At 38.2% G+C, this 17,531-nt stretch overlaps 1 protein-coding gene across 3 annotated transcripts; it reads left to right on the top strand.

The window, feature by feature from the left end:
* The first annotated feature begins 1,785 nt into the window (after positions 1-1,785).
* depdc7a (DEP domain containing 7, paralog a) lies at positions 1,786-15,544 on the top strand. 3 transcript variants are annotated; one of them, XM_084718373.1, is made up of 9 exons: positions 1,786-1,896; positions 8,723-9,185; positions 10,714-10,844; positions 10,984-11,176; positions 12,116-12,336; positions 12,470-12,612; positions 12,693-12,818; positions 13,904-13,982; positions 14,132-15,544. In XM_084718373.1, exons 2-9 carry the CDS (start codon positions 8,731-8,733, stop codon positions 14,353-14,355), a joined length of 1,572 nt encoding a protein of 523 aa, XP_084574499.1. In that variant the 5' UTR covers positions 1,786-1,896; positions 8,723-8,730; the 3' UTR covers positions 14,356-15,544. The 3 variants fall into 3 exon arrangements, with proteins under 3 accessions (XP_084574499.1, XP_084574506.1, XP_084574489.1); XM_084718380.1 differs by lacking the exon at positions 1,786-1,896 and adding an exon at positions 3,615-3,755 and having other exon boundaries at positions 8,723-9,128; XM_084718363.1 differs by lacking the exon at positions 1,786-1,896 and adding an exon at positions 3,615-3,755.
* The last annotated feature ends 1,987 nt before the right edge of the window (positions 15,545-17,531 follow it).

The raw sequence follows: 17,531 nt of genomic DNA, 5'->3' as shown, positions 1-17,531 counted from the left end.
ACACTTGTAGGGTGTGCAGCAGAAATCTGTGGAAGGGACAGTTAAAGATTTATAGCTACGTAATCTGGCAGCTGCAGACTAACAGACTAACCTGGCATGTTGCACACCAACTAAACATCTGAAACTGTGCATGTGGCAGTGGTGGAAAGTAACTAGTACATTTCCGGTAAGTACTGTAATTTTCAGGAACTTACTTTGTTGTTCCTTTGTCGGCCCGTGCTTCTCATTACTCCTATTCCACTTCAATTCAGAGGGAGTCACTGAAATGTGTACTCCACCACATTTATCTGCCTAGCTACTCATACTTTTCATATCTCATTACTTTTATATAAACATACTGTATGATTAGAAATTAAACATTAAAGGGATAGTTCAGGATTTTTGAAGTGGGGTTGTACGAGGTACTTGTCCATAGTCAGTGTGTTATGCCCTCTACATTGAAAGTATCACTCTCTTCAAAGTAACCAGGCTCCTTTAGCAAAAACAGTGATTTTACCTCATAGAACATGGGAGTTGCCTGTCTACTGCTGCCTCGATGAGTTAGTTTGTTATGTGTAATTGTGCCACTTGGGTGAATCTGAACTATCCTTTAAAACACAGAGCACCTCATACAACCCCACTTAAAATAATCCAGACTATCCCTTTAAACAAGAAGCTACTAAACCTTCTGGTTCTTATTAAAAATACAGTGTCTAGTTGGAGGCTCATGTCACATTTCCCTTCTAAACTTCTCAGATGGCTTCATCACAATAATTGTTTGGCCTGACCCCCAGGTTAGTAACAACCGGACTAAAGTACCCAATAGACACATTTCACGTCAGCCATATTGATATGGACAAGAGGGTCAACACAGGTGTTACCAGTTATATGAATTATGGTCCCATTTAGTGTAACAGAGTCTTTCCAGTGGAAAACAGGCAGAATAGCAGCATCCTGACTGTTTGACCTGAACAGAGCAGAACCTTCATTAGTATCTCTGAAAAGACCTGTGTTTATTGTTTCAGCAACCAGGTACAACAGTGAACACCTACTTATACACTGATGCATTGGTCAGTTGATCAGTCACAGTGGTCAATTTCTGCAGAACAAGTACTTTACTTTAGATACTTTAGGTGTACATAATGATACAGATGCAGGTAATACTTCTGTATTTTTTGTCCGTGTGGGATTTTAAATGCAGGATTTTTCATTGTGGTTGTGGTATTTTTTTTACTTAACTGAAGGAACAGACCGCTTGACAATTGAAGACTGGGTATCTTGCTCAATATTTCTCATTTTCATGAATTCCCCAGTTTTATAAAGGGTAAAGGAAATAGACAACTCAGTAGTAACATTAGTGCTTTGTACTGTACCTGCCACCTGTTTACCCGCTGTTTACAAAGTGACCTAATGTTTCCTTTATTTTTTCTATCACACTGGATCTCTAAACAGAAACTGGCATAATGGGGTTTTTAAGGCCTCTTCCTGGATAAAATTCCTTTGGTTTAATGTAAACAAATTACGGCAATATGTGACTGACATTGCATGACCGATAAGACTGACGGGGAAAGAAAAGGGAAATATGCAAGGCTTTCTGGGCACATGGAGAGAAGCGGGAGAGTAAATACTGCTTTGACCTTGTGGAGTTTCTGATTGTATTAAGCGGAGTGCTCTCTCTCTGTGTTTGTATAAAACATGTTTCGCTCCACAGTCAGCTCTGTGGCAAGTTTACAAATACCAGCATATCACGCTGCATTCACTTGAAGAGTTGTAAAACCAGTTTTACCCTGAACCAAAGGCTTCTCACTCTGACTGAAATCAGCACAGAGCTACCTTACATGTGCGGTGTGGATTTGCTGTGTTTGGACATGATATCTGTATAAATATAAAAATACATTATCTTCAGCAACAGAAAAGGTGAGTTTACACATACACCATTTTAAAGTTACAGCCTGGTATCCAGAGCTTCTAGGAATCCAGTGCTCATGGATTGTTTCATGTCAGAGACTGACATAATGCTTATGATTCATACGTCATTATGGCGACAATGTCAAGTGTAATTGTTAATGGGACTTTTTTGAATGGATGAAAGTTACAATTCAGATGTGATACATCATTTTTTATCAGGAAAAACATGTTTTACTTGAGCTTTTAACTGACACTGAAGTCAAGAACATTTTATAGTTCTTATTACCATTCAGCTAAGCGGTTTTGATTAATGATTGTTCATATTTTTCAATACTGCTCATCTATGTTATGTTTGGGCAGGGATGGAAAAGTAGATCTACACTACAGTGTAGAAACACTGTTCAAAGTAAAAGACCTGCGTTCAAAATTTTACTTCAGTAAAAGTTCTTGAGTATTAGCATCAAAATAAATGTTATATATGTTGGTAAAGTTGGGGGTATATTTCAGGTAATTTGTGAATTTCAGAATGTTGTCAGAATGCCACAAAAGATTTGGAACCACTGGACATAGTAGTGCTTCTTATTATGAGTAAACTGAGTGTCACATGTAAAACCAGCGGAGTTTCCCTTTAAAGTTACCCGCACATGCACACCTGCTCAGCAGCATCTAAAGATAGAAGACATTTCCTTCTCTGCTTTGTCTGAGAAGTCAAACTAGTGACTTTCTGCTCCATCTAATCAAAAGGCAAACAGACGTAGGGCCTGTACCCACCTTTCTCTCTCTATGCTCACACGTTCTCACTTCACCTGCTGTAAAAGAGCATTTTTCTGCATAAAAGTCGTGAAGAGGACAGTAATCAAACCGGTTTGTCCAAGCTTCACGCCTCACCCACTGCACCATACCTGTGTCTCATGATGATGATCGCTGTCTTCCTTTCAGTCTCCCTTTCAGTGAGTGACCAACATTGGCTTTACAGTGTCACCTTACTACTTTTCCACTGTCAGATTACACCTCAAGTAAGGAAAGAAGGCACCAGGTTAGAGCCTCAGTTTGTGACTTTTGTCCCTACTACAGCTCAGGTGTGTTTACATGGTGTGATGGTCTGATGACAGTCATGTCAGCGTTGTCTATTATTTTGACTGAACGATGAACAAGGTTGTTTTTTATTTTTAGTGTTTTTATCCTTTAAATGCCAATCATTCATACAGCCTCTGTTAGGATATCTGTATCTGTCTCACATGCTGGTTGCAGTCTCATACTGCGGGTCTTTATCAGATCAGATTTCTTTCTAGTGTAGGCTTTAAGGGTGTGACGAGGTGAGTGAAAGGTTGTGTGAAAGCTTCCTGAATTTTAGCATTTCATTTGAATTGAACTTCTTTTACCTGCCCAATAAGAGGGTTCAGTAAAAACTAAACCTTAGAGGGCAATAGCAGGAAATCCTGCTCATCTCCTCAGCAACCCAAGAATGCATTAAAATGACTAATGCTTTCACGTGATGAAGGAAAATAATTTGAGCCACCTGTAAAAGTAAAACATTTTGCTGGAGAAGTGACCATTCCTCTTCCTTCCTTCCTTCCTTTCCAGTTTCACTTTAGGAACATTTGCCAAAATCAAATGTCAGAATAAGTGAGTTTTAGTGCTCCTTTTGTTCACCATCAGGTAAACAGTTGGAGCCTCATTATCACACGCTGATGCAGGGCGCTGATTGGCACATGAATAATGTATTGCAGTGGGAGGGGACAGTTTCGGGGTTGACTGTAGTTAGTTGCGTGCGTCACGTTGTGAATTGTAGACCAAAAGGACATGGACATGGTCTGAATGGCTGTCTTTATACTCACTGGAGGAAGTTTTCATGTACCGAACACCAGGTAATACAGATTTAATCATTTGTAGTGGCTAAAATACACGTCAGAGGTTTTCTTGTAGTGGTTGAAAATATGTTTTTACCTGAAGAGCTCTATTTAGCGCTCTAACGTGCAATGTTTAGGTGGGATGTTTTAAGAAATTACATTTTCATCTGTAGTCTACAGCTTATTTCGGTTTAACTAAGTTCAGTGTTCCACACGTGCGTAAATGTCGGCTGTTTTACGCACACCGCGTTTGACAGTATTTGTGCTATTTCTTTCAGAAAGTGCGGTCTCAAACTAATTGATTTTCCCTACTTAATAGTGATGCCTAATCGAAATTCACAGTTCCTAATATATATTTAAAATGTTTCTTGGATGTTTAATATGACACGAAAAGTGTTTAAAATGTTTCTAAATATGTTTAAAATGTTTGGGTCACCTTTGTACTCTAATTTAAGTACAGACTATCTCTAAATATAGGTTATTGTAAAAAGTTTTGGAAAGAATATGAAATACAAATTATAAGTTATTATTTATGACATGTTTCTAATTTGTGATTAATGCCTTTATTAAAATATAGTAAATCACTTAATGCTTTAGTGCTGTTATCAAGAACAAGGTTTGTTTGACATTAAGTGCTCAGTGCCGACTCAGCATGCAGTGTGTTTGTGTTAAAACACAGACAGGAAAGGTGAAATCATCATGATCGCGTGTGTAAAAGTGTGTGTACAGACCACCATGCACTATATATCACCCTGGATATGAGGGTTCAAGTCCATACGGGCCAGTGGTCTGTCGTGGTTGAACGTGTTCAGATTGTGTCCTGAGGCTCGGTCGGTTAATCTTACCAGTCTCAGCATGTTGGAGGAATGAAGGTATCTGCCACAGGCAATTAACTACCTGCTGCTATTAGTCTGACGATGCCACATCGCATTTTCATTACCTGAAATCATTAGTTCAGTGTTTTGTTGCATGCTTTGCTGGATGCGTTTGCTTTAGTGCCACAGTGATAACACAGCTCAGGTCTGGAGATGTTCTGTGTCCACAGGGGACATATCCCCCTGTGTTGACTGCGCTGCTCCCTCTGCGGTTATTTACCTCCGCTGATGTGTGCAAACACACCGCGCTCTGTTGTCCTTGGCTGAAATAGGTCAGTCCCCTCCTGTTGCATCGTCCCACAGTCGCTTTGCTGACGCTCCTAGGACCAAAGTCACACAGAGGGAAAAGTCTGGCGTCAGTTGAACAAACTGGGCTCAAATCTCAGCCCGGCGCAAGCAACACGAGGTGACACATCACAGCCGGTTTCCCAGGATTGTTTGACCCACACCTGACCCACACTTATTTTTTTTTTTTTCCTTTTTAACAAGCGTTAATGGATATTGATAAGATCCGGATTTATTGTGTGACTGCTAATCCAGGGACCCCTGAAGGGATTCTCCAGATGGCCCAGTCCTAACTCCTAAATCAAGGATTTCATTCTGATAATGCATTATCTAACTACTATTTCCAAATCTAGCATTTTATAGTGAGTTTATATGCTCGAAAAATAAACTCTAACTTTTAAAAAGTTAATGTTTGAAGTTGACTGACTTTTAAATGACAAGTGAAGGGAATTTGTAATGATTCAAAACAATTTTTTCTAGTCCATTAAACTTAAATATTAAGTATATTTATATATGATATTGATTCATTTGTGCGTGAGAAAGAATGGTCAGTGAGCTTGAATTATTAATTTGATTGAACAATGCTGAACATTAAAAACAACATTACATTTACATTTTCTCCACTTGATAAGTTTTTTTTTTTTTGTTTCACACAAACTTAATTTGAAAAGACAAGTTGCATTCATTTTGCAATGGTTCAAAAGAAATAGTCTAAACTTTTCTAGTCAAATAATCTTGATTATTCAGTTGTACCTGAGAAAGCGTGTTCAGTAAGCTTAAGATATTAAGTTGAACCACAACTGTAAAAAAACAACAACAACAACAAAAAAAAACAAAACAAAACAGTAAAAACAGATTTGATTTCCTTTTACATTTTCTCAGTTTGAAAAGTCAAGTTCTTCATTTCACACAAACTTACAGCTGCAGCTGCTCCTGTTGGAGCAGCTTTGTTTCAGGACTGGCACAAATACATGATATGAAACTGACAGTGTTCACGCCACACATAAGCGTCTGTCTATAAATGCTCCAAGTGTCAGAGGAAAAGAGCAATCAAACCGTCTGCAGTTTTCCTTCAATATGTTTGAATATTCCTCATCTATTTTTCTATCAACATGATTCATATGATTGTGGCACAAGCACAGCAGTGTGTGTGTGTGTGTGTGTGTGTGTGTGTGTGTGTGTGCACAGTGGATGTGGATGAACAAAAGAGAGACAGAGAGGTGGTGGCTGTGGTCAGAGTAGACAGGTGTTGGCTGCTGGAGCAGAGGGATTAAAGTTTAGCAGTGAAGTTGGATAGTGGCAGTAAATGTACAGTTCACCCATGGATAAACAGTGCAGAAGAAGTTCAAGAAGTTCCTGTGTCTTGCTTCTTAGCTGCTGAGAAGTGAGGGAAGAGTTCGGGGCGACTGAGGTGTTCCCTGGTTTATAAGTTGTGAAAATAAATGCTAAATATTTTAAGTTCAATAAAGTTCAATAAAACATTTATATTGATGTTAAGTTAATCAGAAAAGATGAACTGATTCCTCTAAATTCCTGTGTGATTTTTTAGTGATTATATTGACTGATATTTGCATAATATAGGCTTCTTCTCACATGTGTTTTAAAGATTATGTATGTATCTTAAAGCAATGAAAGAAATGTTTTAATTCACTGCATTATCAGAATATTATATTTCAAATGTTTCCCATGATGCATACAAACTGTTGAAACATATTCTCCCTTGAACAACTGCTGCCTGCAGCCCCAGTTGTCCTTCCCTGATATGCAAATCCCCAGTTCAGGACAGCTTCTTCTCCCCCAGAGGGAGACGCAGTTTGACGTAGATGTATCTCATTAATGAGCAGATCACTGAGAAATCTGCCACACACCTCCAAATCTACTTTCTGTGAGCGTGTTGTAGTTTTGTAAATGAGTGGGCGAACATCTGCTTTCTGCTGCACTGCTCCTAAGTGTTTTTGTTGTCAAGTTTTACAGATGGGTCAGTAATCGTATTTGTCATGTGCTGTTATCATAACATGGAGCCTGGTTGCTGCTGACAATGCCTGATTTATGGCCTCTGGCCTCAGTGAGTGTCTCAGATCCTCCTCTAACATTTGCTCAACAGGCCTTAAATGTTTCCTGTTGTGAGATGAAAGCCATGCTAACATCTTGCTAAGGCCAGCTCTGCTTTCCTTCATTGGTCTGGCTTGCGGTGGATGACACACAAGTCATTTTACATCAGCACAGACCTCTCAAACACAGACAGAGCAGATGAGATACGCTGAGAAATTGCTTGATGGAGTGTTGAACGCAGCACTGTTTGGTTGCATGAATCATCTTCTGATTTGTGAGCTTGTACCACTAGCTATGCAGTCCATCCAGTGGAAAATACAACAAGAAGATATCAGGATATCTCTTGTGAAACAAGCCTCACAATATGATCATTGTGTCTGTTTCCTTGTGCGTGTGTGACTGAGTTTGGCGGGCTGCATAGATAGATTGCATCAGGTGTCTGTTCTGGTAAGAAAATCAGGCACAGGTGATGCTCTTTGTTTTTCTTGATGTCGTTAACCTGCACACCCTGACTGACTGCAGTATTTGATTATTAGCTGTTGATCATCTGTTAGGTGAATTTAAATTAAACCTTTGAACATAATGTTCTCAAAAGAGGATTTGGGTTTGGCTACTACCCCCATGAGACACATTGAGTCTGGACTTTGTGCTGTAACACCCACATACAGTGACTCGAATTCAGATTCTGATTATGTGAAATTACACAGAGGAGAGGGAGTGTGTGTTTGGTTAAGACCTCAGACAATAGACAAAGCTGAGAATATCAAATGTAGAATAATGAGTGTATCACTTAAAGGACTTGTGTATAGGAAAGTTGAATAATTTTGTGGTTTTATAGCATCTGCATGTAGAAACTTTATTTTCATCTTGAGATGAGAAGAGATTAATTAGCTAGTCAGTTCACAATTTGCTAACATTAGCTCATTTAAGATGTGAATGTATGTCATTTTTAGAGGTCCCCCAACATTTTTTGGTTTTCTTTTCAATATAGATTAGCATAGCACATAGTTAATTCAAGTATAAAAGACAAGAAAGGGGAAAGTTGACAGAGTTACTTGGCTTGCTCTGTTATTGAAGCGTAGAGCGAAAAGTGGACGGGACTTAGGAAGTGTCAATTATATAAACCACAGAAAAGCAGCAAATGTTTACATTTGAGCTTCCAACTTGCAAACCTTTGGCTAAGTAGCAAACTTTTCACTTCCCATTCTGATAAATGACTTAAAACTAAATTGATGTGAAAATTGTTGTTGATTCTCTAGTTGGTTGAAATAAGTGCACCAATTAGAGTTACTACAAGGAACCTTCATATCTGTTGATTTTTGAGGCATCTGTGGACAAAAGCAGTAGTGTTTCCACAGTAATAACCATATAACAACAAATCTAAAATAATATAAATAAAAATCCCCCTTGCTGCTTTTTAACTGGCTGACCTACCACTCACTATAACCTGCCTGGGGAAATGCTCTTTTTATCTGATTTCACTAGGAATCCAGCCCTGTGGCAGGAATTAAGAACAACTATATAGAAATAACCTTTGCTTCTGTAGGTCATGTGGAGTATTAAACTGAGAGTATTTCATAACTGGTTAAAAACTCCTTGTTGCAGCATTAACATGTCAATCTTTTGAACTGTCATTATTAAATGTCAAGGAAGTTGACTCCCTTGTTCCCCTGGCTGCTCATCACCTCAACTTCAGCCCTCATCTACACGTCTGTCTCTCCCAGCCTTTTCCCCTTTTCCATCCTCTGATTCTGTCTTCTCCTCCTTCACCAGAACCAGGCATGGCTGGGAAGCCTTTCCGGGCCACCTACATCTGGGGCAGCATCATCTCCAATCTCCACACTCATGTGGAGGTCAAGCGGCGGCGCCACAACCTGAAGTCCTACCATGACTGCTTCCTGGGCTCAGAGGCCGTGGATGTGGTGTTAGCACACATCACCTTGAACCGGTTTTTTGGTGATGAGGCGGTGCCCCGCTACAAGGCTGTCCGCCTCTGTCAGGCCCTGATGGACTCGAGGGTGTTTGAGCCGGTGGGCATTAAAGTATTTGGGAAAGAAAAGAAGCGAGCCACATTTGAGGACAGTAGCTGCAGTTTGTACAGGTTCCTGAACCCAACGACCAGCTCCACGTCATCGCTGACCAACGCCAACTCTCACTCCACCAGCACCATCGAGAGCGGGTATGACTCACCGAGCATGAACAGGAACAAGAACAGCTATAGTCCGTCACGTGAAAGGTACAGACTCTTGTCACAACATCTTCAGGTCACATTTTTGATTTGCTTTGTTCTCTTTCTTCAGAGCTAATCCCAAATCCAATATAGCTTCAGACTGGGTGCCTCTGAAAACTAGTGAGGCATGACCTGAGACTCTTAAAGTCCCATCATGCAGTCATGTCTTGATACTCTTAATTTCCAATAACCCCCTCATTACCAGTGTGTGACAATGAGTTCAAATACAAACTTAAATCACAAAATCAAAAAGTAATATTAAGGTGAAATGGACAGAAACCCTATAAGCTATTCACTTTCTTGCTGAGAGTTAAATGAGAAGATTAATATCGCTCTTCTGTCTGTCCAGTAAAAGTGAAGCTACTGCTAGCAGCCGGCTAGTGTAGCTTAGCTCAAAGAATGGAAACAGAGGGAAACTGCTAGCTTAGCTCTATAACAAAGGCATACAAATCTGCTAACAGGACCCCTAAAGTTCACTAATTAGTGAATGTCGAAGTATTTTTTTGGCTGGTTGCAGTGTTACTGAGCCTAGACAAAAAAAATAGTCCAATAGTCCAAAACCCCATCTCAAATTGGACATGTGTAAGTCACAAGTAAGTCTCAAGTCTTAATTCTCAACTCTCAAGTAAGTCCCAAGTTACTGTGGTGAGAATCAAGCAAGTCAAGCTGAGTCCCTGCTACGTCAAGAAAGCTGCAAACCTTTCTTCTCTTCTTACTACCATCATCAACAACATAATTGTTGAATCCCTCAATATCTCAGTATCTAGAAAGGTGCAGAAAATCTGATAATCTGTCTCAAGTCTGACTCAGATTTCAAGTCTTTTAGTCAAGCAAGTCTCAAGTCTGTTCATTAGGGAGATGGACTTTATTACAGAGCCAGATGAGTTGTTTTCTCCTGTTTGTAGTTTTGGTGCTAAGCTAACTGGCTGCAGGCTGTAGCTGCGTATTTTCTGTACGTATACAACATTGGTATCACACGTCTCCTTTAACTCTCAGCAAGAATGTGAATAATTATATTTGTAAATGTCAAACTACTCCTTTAAACTCAGTTGGTTCTCCTTTCCTTTGAGGCTGGAGAACTAAATTGTAAGGCGAGTGTCGAGCACGTAGACATAGACAGGCGGGATGACACATGGCCTCAGCACTTTGTGTTGCTGTGAGAGTGACAGCTCCAGGCTGGACCAGGAAAAAGGCCTGATGTCCATAATGAGAGATGAAAGCTTCAGAGGAACCATGTGCTCTTACCAGTTTAATTGAGACTTTTGTTATTTACTGCGTGGGCCAAGGCAAGTCTTCATGTGAATAATATAAATAAACAGAAAAACTCAATCAGAAATTGTTCAGAGGTGGTAATTGAGCATTTATTGTGTGTGTTTGATTTGAAATGACCAAAATCAAAACAACCCTTATAATGCGACTGAATCACAGACACTAGAAACCTTGTGCAGCCTGATGTCACATTTGTTCTGTAATGATTCTGTTTTTCTTCTTTTCAATCATTTCCACTGATTGCTGTTATTATGTGACTCTTCAGACAAGAGGTGCTGAGCTACTCCACCCACTCCCCTGTAAAAACAGACAAATCAGTGGAGGACGTGCTGGGAAACCTCAACCTGAGCTCTACCATCACCCCTCAGATGATCAACCTCGGCCTCTCACAAGAGCGTAAGTCCTCTCCTGTCTGATGAGAATGACGTAAAACCGGCACCGTGTCTCTATGCAGCAAATGCTCTTTCGCGCCATGTGTCTGTATGTCTGTGTACCTCTGACCCTTGTGGCTTTTGATTCTTGTGTGTTTTCACAGTTGTGCATGAGGTGTGGCACCAGCAGGCGGTGTTCAGACTGCTGCAGCTGATAGAGCTCCCCCTGTTGGAGAACTTGTTGGAGGGTAAAGACATATCGCGGGCTCCACTGCATGGCATAGACAGTGACCCCGACCTGTTGTATACGTCAAGCTACCTGGACCGAGAGGTCCTCAAGGCCTTCAGTGAAGCACAGTAAGTCCTCTAAAGCTTATGGTTCTGCCGACTTCTATAAGAATTAATTTTCTTATTCAAATTGGCATTTATTGTAATCTGTCAGTCCTCATCTTCTGTTTTAAGTCTTTACTCTAAAGTCTTTGCTTTAAAGACAAACTGCTAATAAAGTCAGAAATAGGATGTTTATAAGAACTCTACACTGAAAGCTCTGCCCTATGTCTGTGTTGTGCTATGCTCTTTATCTATTAAGCACTGATTTGTTGATTGGAGAATTAAATGACATGTAGGTGTTGAGGTTAAAACCATTTAACATAATTAAAATATTTAATATTTATTTGGTGTTTAGACAGAAATTATACAGCGTGTTGAAAAATGACAAAGTATATGTACACAAGTATTGTTCTTGATAGAATTTTGAGGTACTTTTACTTCTAATTCTAATTCTTCTTGAATGTTATTTTATACCCACTTATCATACTTTTAATTCTGCTACATTTATCTAAAAGATATAGTTACTGTAACTTTACGTATTGAAGATAAGAATTTTACTTACAAAACGTATGATGCATTGTTACAGTATCTATTGAACTACTCAGCAGTGTACAAATAAACCTAGCTCATCACTTTGAACATTAAAGATTTTGTTGCCAGTACGTCTGCTGTATGCTATTACTTAAGTGAAATTTTGAATGTAGGACTTACTGCTAATTGAGTGTTTTTATAGTGTAGTGTTGCTTATTTACATGTTGCTAAGTAAAAAATCAGGATTTTTAAGAACAGATTATTTCTGAGTTTTTGCAGGGAAAATAGGTAACCAAGTAAATAAACATAAATATACAAATAATGTAAATGCGTGCAAATGACCAAATGAAGCTATCAAAGCTTATCTGACCTGACTCTTCAGTTTGACTGATCTGTTGGCTACGTTTAAAGTCTTCACACTTCCCTCTCCCTCAGGGCTGATGAGTGGATGTCGGGGGCAGTGGATTGTCTCGAATTTCTGCCCGATCAACTGGTGGTGGAGGTCAGTCGAGGTTTGTCTGGCTGCTCTGATGACCTGCCCCAGTGTAAGAGGCTGCTCTACGAGGTCCTGGCTCAGCATTACGGACACACACAGCAGCCACCTCTGCTCAGCAACCATGTTTTTGACATCCACTCTGGCATCTCAGAGCTACTTGGTAAGACAAAGAGATACCGGATTTCTTTATCTTGTTGTTGATGAGGGCAGGTTTCATATTTGTTGCTGCCCGCGCTGTTTTAATCTCAAGGCTCAGAGTTTTCATTTTTGTATCTTCTCTGACCCGTTGTCAGTGAACGGCAAGCAGGAACAAGCTCTGGAGACTCTGCAGCTGAGCCTGAAGCTGCAGGACTCTCGCAGCAGAGAGGAGCTGCGCAGGCTCCTAAGATTCATGGCCATCGCAGCCAAACCGCAGGAGGTCAAACTGCATAAAGAGGTGAGCGCGTGTGTTCATCTCATGTGAGTCTGCTCATGTGTATGTTTGATCTTTGTTAACTCCAAATAATTCTCTGTCAGATTGAGAACAGGATGGCGGTGAAAAGGTCTTTCTCCAGTGCCATTGTTTACAGCAGGAGACTCTCCAAAGGAAAAGTGGACTTGATGGTTCTGTTTATGATGGACAACCACTGCGATCTGTTCAAAGTGAGCGCTCCTGATTTGTCTCTTTGCAAATCTACCTTTGTGTGTGTATGTTTGATTATCCAATCATTCGTCATTGTATCAACATAATGACTAAAGTCTCTTGCAGAGATGTCGATTGTTACATCTCTCCTACAAACACCTTCAAAATGGTGTTTATACAGCCTGTTTAGGCCTGACATCAGATAAAGTGGTAATAAACATATATTTAGTTAATTAAACTTTAGTTAATAGCTATTTCACTGTTAACAAACAATGAAATGACTCTTACTAATGTTGAGTAATTATCAATAATACCATAACTGACACTGTTTGAAATGTTTTTCTTATGTGTTTAACAACAAAATACTTTACTGTCATCAGAATGTAATCATTATTGTGTCCTATCAGCAATGATACAAGATATTATTTTTCTTTTATATTACACAGCCTGATAGAAAAAACAGAATATATAGTATTACCAATACTTAGTAAATATTATTTATTATATTTTCATTGTTTGTTAAAGGTAAAATTCATCTTATTTATTTCTTAATTACCATGATTAATGATTAGGGATGTAACAATATTGAACAATATTGAATGCTGTGATGATATCTACTGTGATATGTTCATTATTTTATTTTATATTTTTAAATGTTATTTTATTCTCAAAGGACTGCTTCCGACAGCTGCGTTGTTGTTGTTTTTTTGTTTTTTTTTGCCGTTGTATATACATAATTCAAACAATTATTGCCAATTTATGCCAGTGTTTTGCACATTTAGGTAATGACTGCTTTTATTTCATTTTATTACAGAAGGAAAACGAACAGCTGTACACATCTGATTCATTATTAATAAGGGACTTTTTTCTTTCAAGTCATCTTATTTCTTTATTTTTTGATATTGCAATAAATAATGTATCGTGGACTTTTCATCATGGTATCATCGTACCTTGAATTTTTTTATATTGTTTCATCCCTAATCATGATAGTTAATATAAAGTGTTACCAAATATATTTATAAGACTTTCACTCATGTTATTGCTGGATATTTAAGTCAAGGTAAATAAGAAAATTAATGTATTATTTTGTTCTTTTTCCTATTAGATCCCTGTTTCATTGCACAAGATGGTCAGTGACAGAATAATGAATATTGTGAATGGAAAGGATCCAGATATGATAACAGGTTTGCAGATTTTCCTTCTGTCAGTCCATCTCATACATTCTCTTTGTTTAACTGGTGTTCGTGCAATCACTGTAGTAGAAATCCCTTGTTATGAATAAAGACAAACTTTCTTTTCATGTTTGCTTTTCTCCACTCTCTCTTTACTGCAGGAACAACATACTGCACAAGAGTGAGTGCTAAAGCCTATACAGAAAATGCACAAAAAACCACCAAAGAAGATCTTCGGTCCTTACTGCGGACAATCCACGAGAACCCGAAACTCTCGTCCAAAGAAAAGAGAAGGCTGCTGGGACAGTTTTATAAAGGCCACCCAGAGATTTTTGTTCAGTACTTTGGAAATAGATTGTCCAGTATCAACTTGTTGCTCCAGTAATATTTATTAGTTTAACACTTCATGTATTATAATGTAAAAAAAGAGGTAGACCAAAAGCTAATGTGATGTAAATGATGTGCATTATAGTAAGTGGATTGTGTTTGCTTGTATGTAAATAGTTTAGACTACTGAACAAGAATGTGAATTTTCATTGCAGAGACTTGTAATAAGCTGCGATATTTAAGGAAATATTTTCTTTGGTGCAGGACACTAACATGAAAAGTCCTTGTCATTTATATATGAGACTGTTACTTTGGCTGAATGACAAAAAGTCTTGAGGTTTTTTTTTAGTTTTCACACTGCAGTGCACCTCGATGGTCTTCTGTGTCTGCAGCCAGTACGGACAAGTTTGCGGATGGCTTTTCAATGGCTGTATTCATCATGCTTGTGCAATAGGAACAGTGTTAGCAATAAAAAATGTGTCCGTTCATGTGGTTTCTCATATACAATGTGATGCACAGTGGAGCTACAGTATGTCCGAGGAGCGGAAATTTGAACCTGGAAATTTGAAAGTCTGATGTTGTGCTGTAGTAAACAGTCAGAGGCATTCATGAGAATCAGCCCTCTGGGTCTTTTGTGTTTGTTGCAACAAATCAGCAAAACAGATGTTTGTACTTTGTCGTTGTTGTTTTTTTTTTTTTTAACCTTAGCCGCGTTTTAGTGGCATCTTCAGGGCTCTGTTTTAAATACGGTTTATGTACTTCTTCTAATAAGATGAGGAAATCACTTCCACATTGCCAGGTGATAAAGGCATTCCCAAACCACACACATCTTGTTCATATTTTGGCAGGAATTGTCTAACATTCATACATGTACATTATCATGTACATCATCCTTTTCCATCACTGACAAAAAATGTCCCCTTAATTTGTGTAATTTCAGTAAAAGAAACGAGAACAAATAACATCTGGTATGTCAAATAATTTCTCCACAGAACAAAAATAATATCCAACTTTGAGACACAATTTGCAGGACTTTCTTTCTATTTTACTTGACCCTTATACAGGACTTGCACATGACTTTATCTAGTAAAAATAGATATAAAATCTTCTGTTTTTTAAAACAGAGTGGAATAATTGTAAAATCTAAGGCCCTGTAACGTTACAGAGGTTCCCAATTAAGTAACAAACTTGTGAAATTGTTTTGTTCACGCATACTGTCTGTCTATAAAATAAAAAAGTGGATTGGAGGTGCTGTAATCAATTCATTTTTATGAAAGGCCACTGCTGTTTCTCAGTGGTTTCCAGTCTCTTTTCGATCACTGAGTAAGCAAATTATCCTTGTGACATATTGTATGGATATTTCATATTATATTCAAATCATAACAATAACAGCACAGAACAATGGATAAACTGTACAATTAGCCCCAATAGTGAACGCAACACAGCTGGAAGTTTGTGTAAAATGAGTGATTTGAATTAATTTTGGGCCGATTATTTCCTGTGAATGTTGCATCAGTATTTTTTTTCAATTTGCACAATAATACATTCATAACAGGCTTTTTGTGACAAACTTAGTGATTTATATTTCCTGATGCATGGCCATTGTTCTGATATCTCTTTAAATGTTTTAACTGATTTTTTCTGATGCAGGATGAGGTTGTTTAGCAGATGGTGAAGGCTTCTTGAATATAGCTTGTGTTCAGGTCTTCACCATGTGTTTATCCTGTGAGATTCTACATGATAAACAACATATATTTTAAATAATAATCTAATCTTTAAAAAATTATCAGCAGAAACTAATGCAATGTCAACATATAGGCCTATTGTATAGTTACACAAGTTTTCTTACATCCCTTAAAGCCAAGAAGGCCTGGCAACCCCCCTTGAAACTCTAGTAGGGCCCAGGACCCTCAGGCTGGGAAACAGTGGTTTATGTGAAACTTTCAACCCAAAACTTATACATTTCAACTCAACATTTTAAAAGTCAGTTTAAAATACAGTATCTTATAAATTCGAGTGAGAAAAATGAGTGGTTATTTCTTTATTATTGGTAACTTTGATGCCAGAAAACAAAATTAATATAGTGTGACTGTAACCTGACAATCAGGGCTTACAAGCAATTACTCTGCTTGATGTTTCTCGGTGGGAGGGCTTCTGTAACACTTGCTGGGATACAAATTATGCTCTGAGCTGTTGAATACAATGATGTTATTTTTGTCTTCAGTCAGAAGTTCAGTTTCTAAGAGTTTTCTAAATGGTGCAAATTTCAGAGTAGCAATCAGACTTATTATGTGGCAGCAGAGCTGTTTTATGCTACAGTGTTTATACCTGTGAAAAGGCTCAGAGCTGAGATGAGGGCTGCCTCATCCTCAGAACAAAGACTGTGCTTAGGCAGACAAATAATGATGTAACCAGGCAAATGTGAAAAGAAGCAGCTGGCTGACATTGAAAAATGTTCACTGTGAGAGTTATATGTGTTTTCAATGAAGTACAGTTTGTCACAATTAAGGAACTGTGCTGCTGGATGTGACAGCTAATACTGTTTAAATTACTTTAAGGTGGTTTAAAACTACAAGACACATCTTTTTCTTAAAGTCTACATGGTTAAAATGCAAACAGAAGCAAAGTTGATTTTCCTAAATAAAGATTATTAAAGCTTTTCACTGTCCTTATGTAGGTTGGATAAATATAACCCCATGAAATCCCACAGTCTTCCATTAAGGGAATCTGTTTGCTTTAAAAGAGGATGGTTGATCCTTTCAGATCAGCAACTGTTACATGGTGCCCCCAAGTGGTAACAATAAGGTCTGTGCTAAAAGTCTTGGTAAAATATCCCATCTGTTGACATTTGGAGTTTCTACAGGTTTCAACAAGTTACATCTAAGACTTTTAAATACCATTATAAATGTAATTGATGCATTTGATAATTGGAGCAAATTTTGCATGTTCATACAAGCAAAAAAAAAAAAAAAAGAAAAAGAAGAAGGAAAATTCAAGGTTTTTAGCGATGTTTGAATGAGGGAACATGGTTTCAACCAGTTGACTTGTATTAATTTCTTTAAGATACCATGTGTAAAGTTCTCCAGCTGGGAGTGCGCCAATAAATTCTGATCAGGCTAAACATTAGTGGTTATTGGTTCCATGTTGATTTTGTGATCAAGATAAATTTTATCCAAGAAACATTTAAAAACGAGACTGAACAATGCAACATTATGCAAGTAACATTGTCATTAA

Source organism: Lutjanus erythropterus, chromosome 1, assembly GCF_056507025.1.
Source record: "Lutjanus erythropterus isolate fLutEry1 chromosome 1, fLutEry1.hap2, whole genome shotgun sequence".
NCBI lineage: Eukaryota > Metazoa > Chordata > Actinopteri > Lutjaniformes > Lutjanidae > Lutjanus > Lutjanus erythropterus.
The sequence above is the reverse complement of the archived record's forward strand: the minus strand, read 5'-3'. Positions and strand labels throughout refer to the sequence as shown.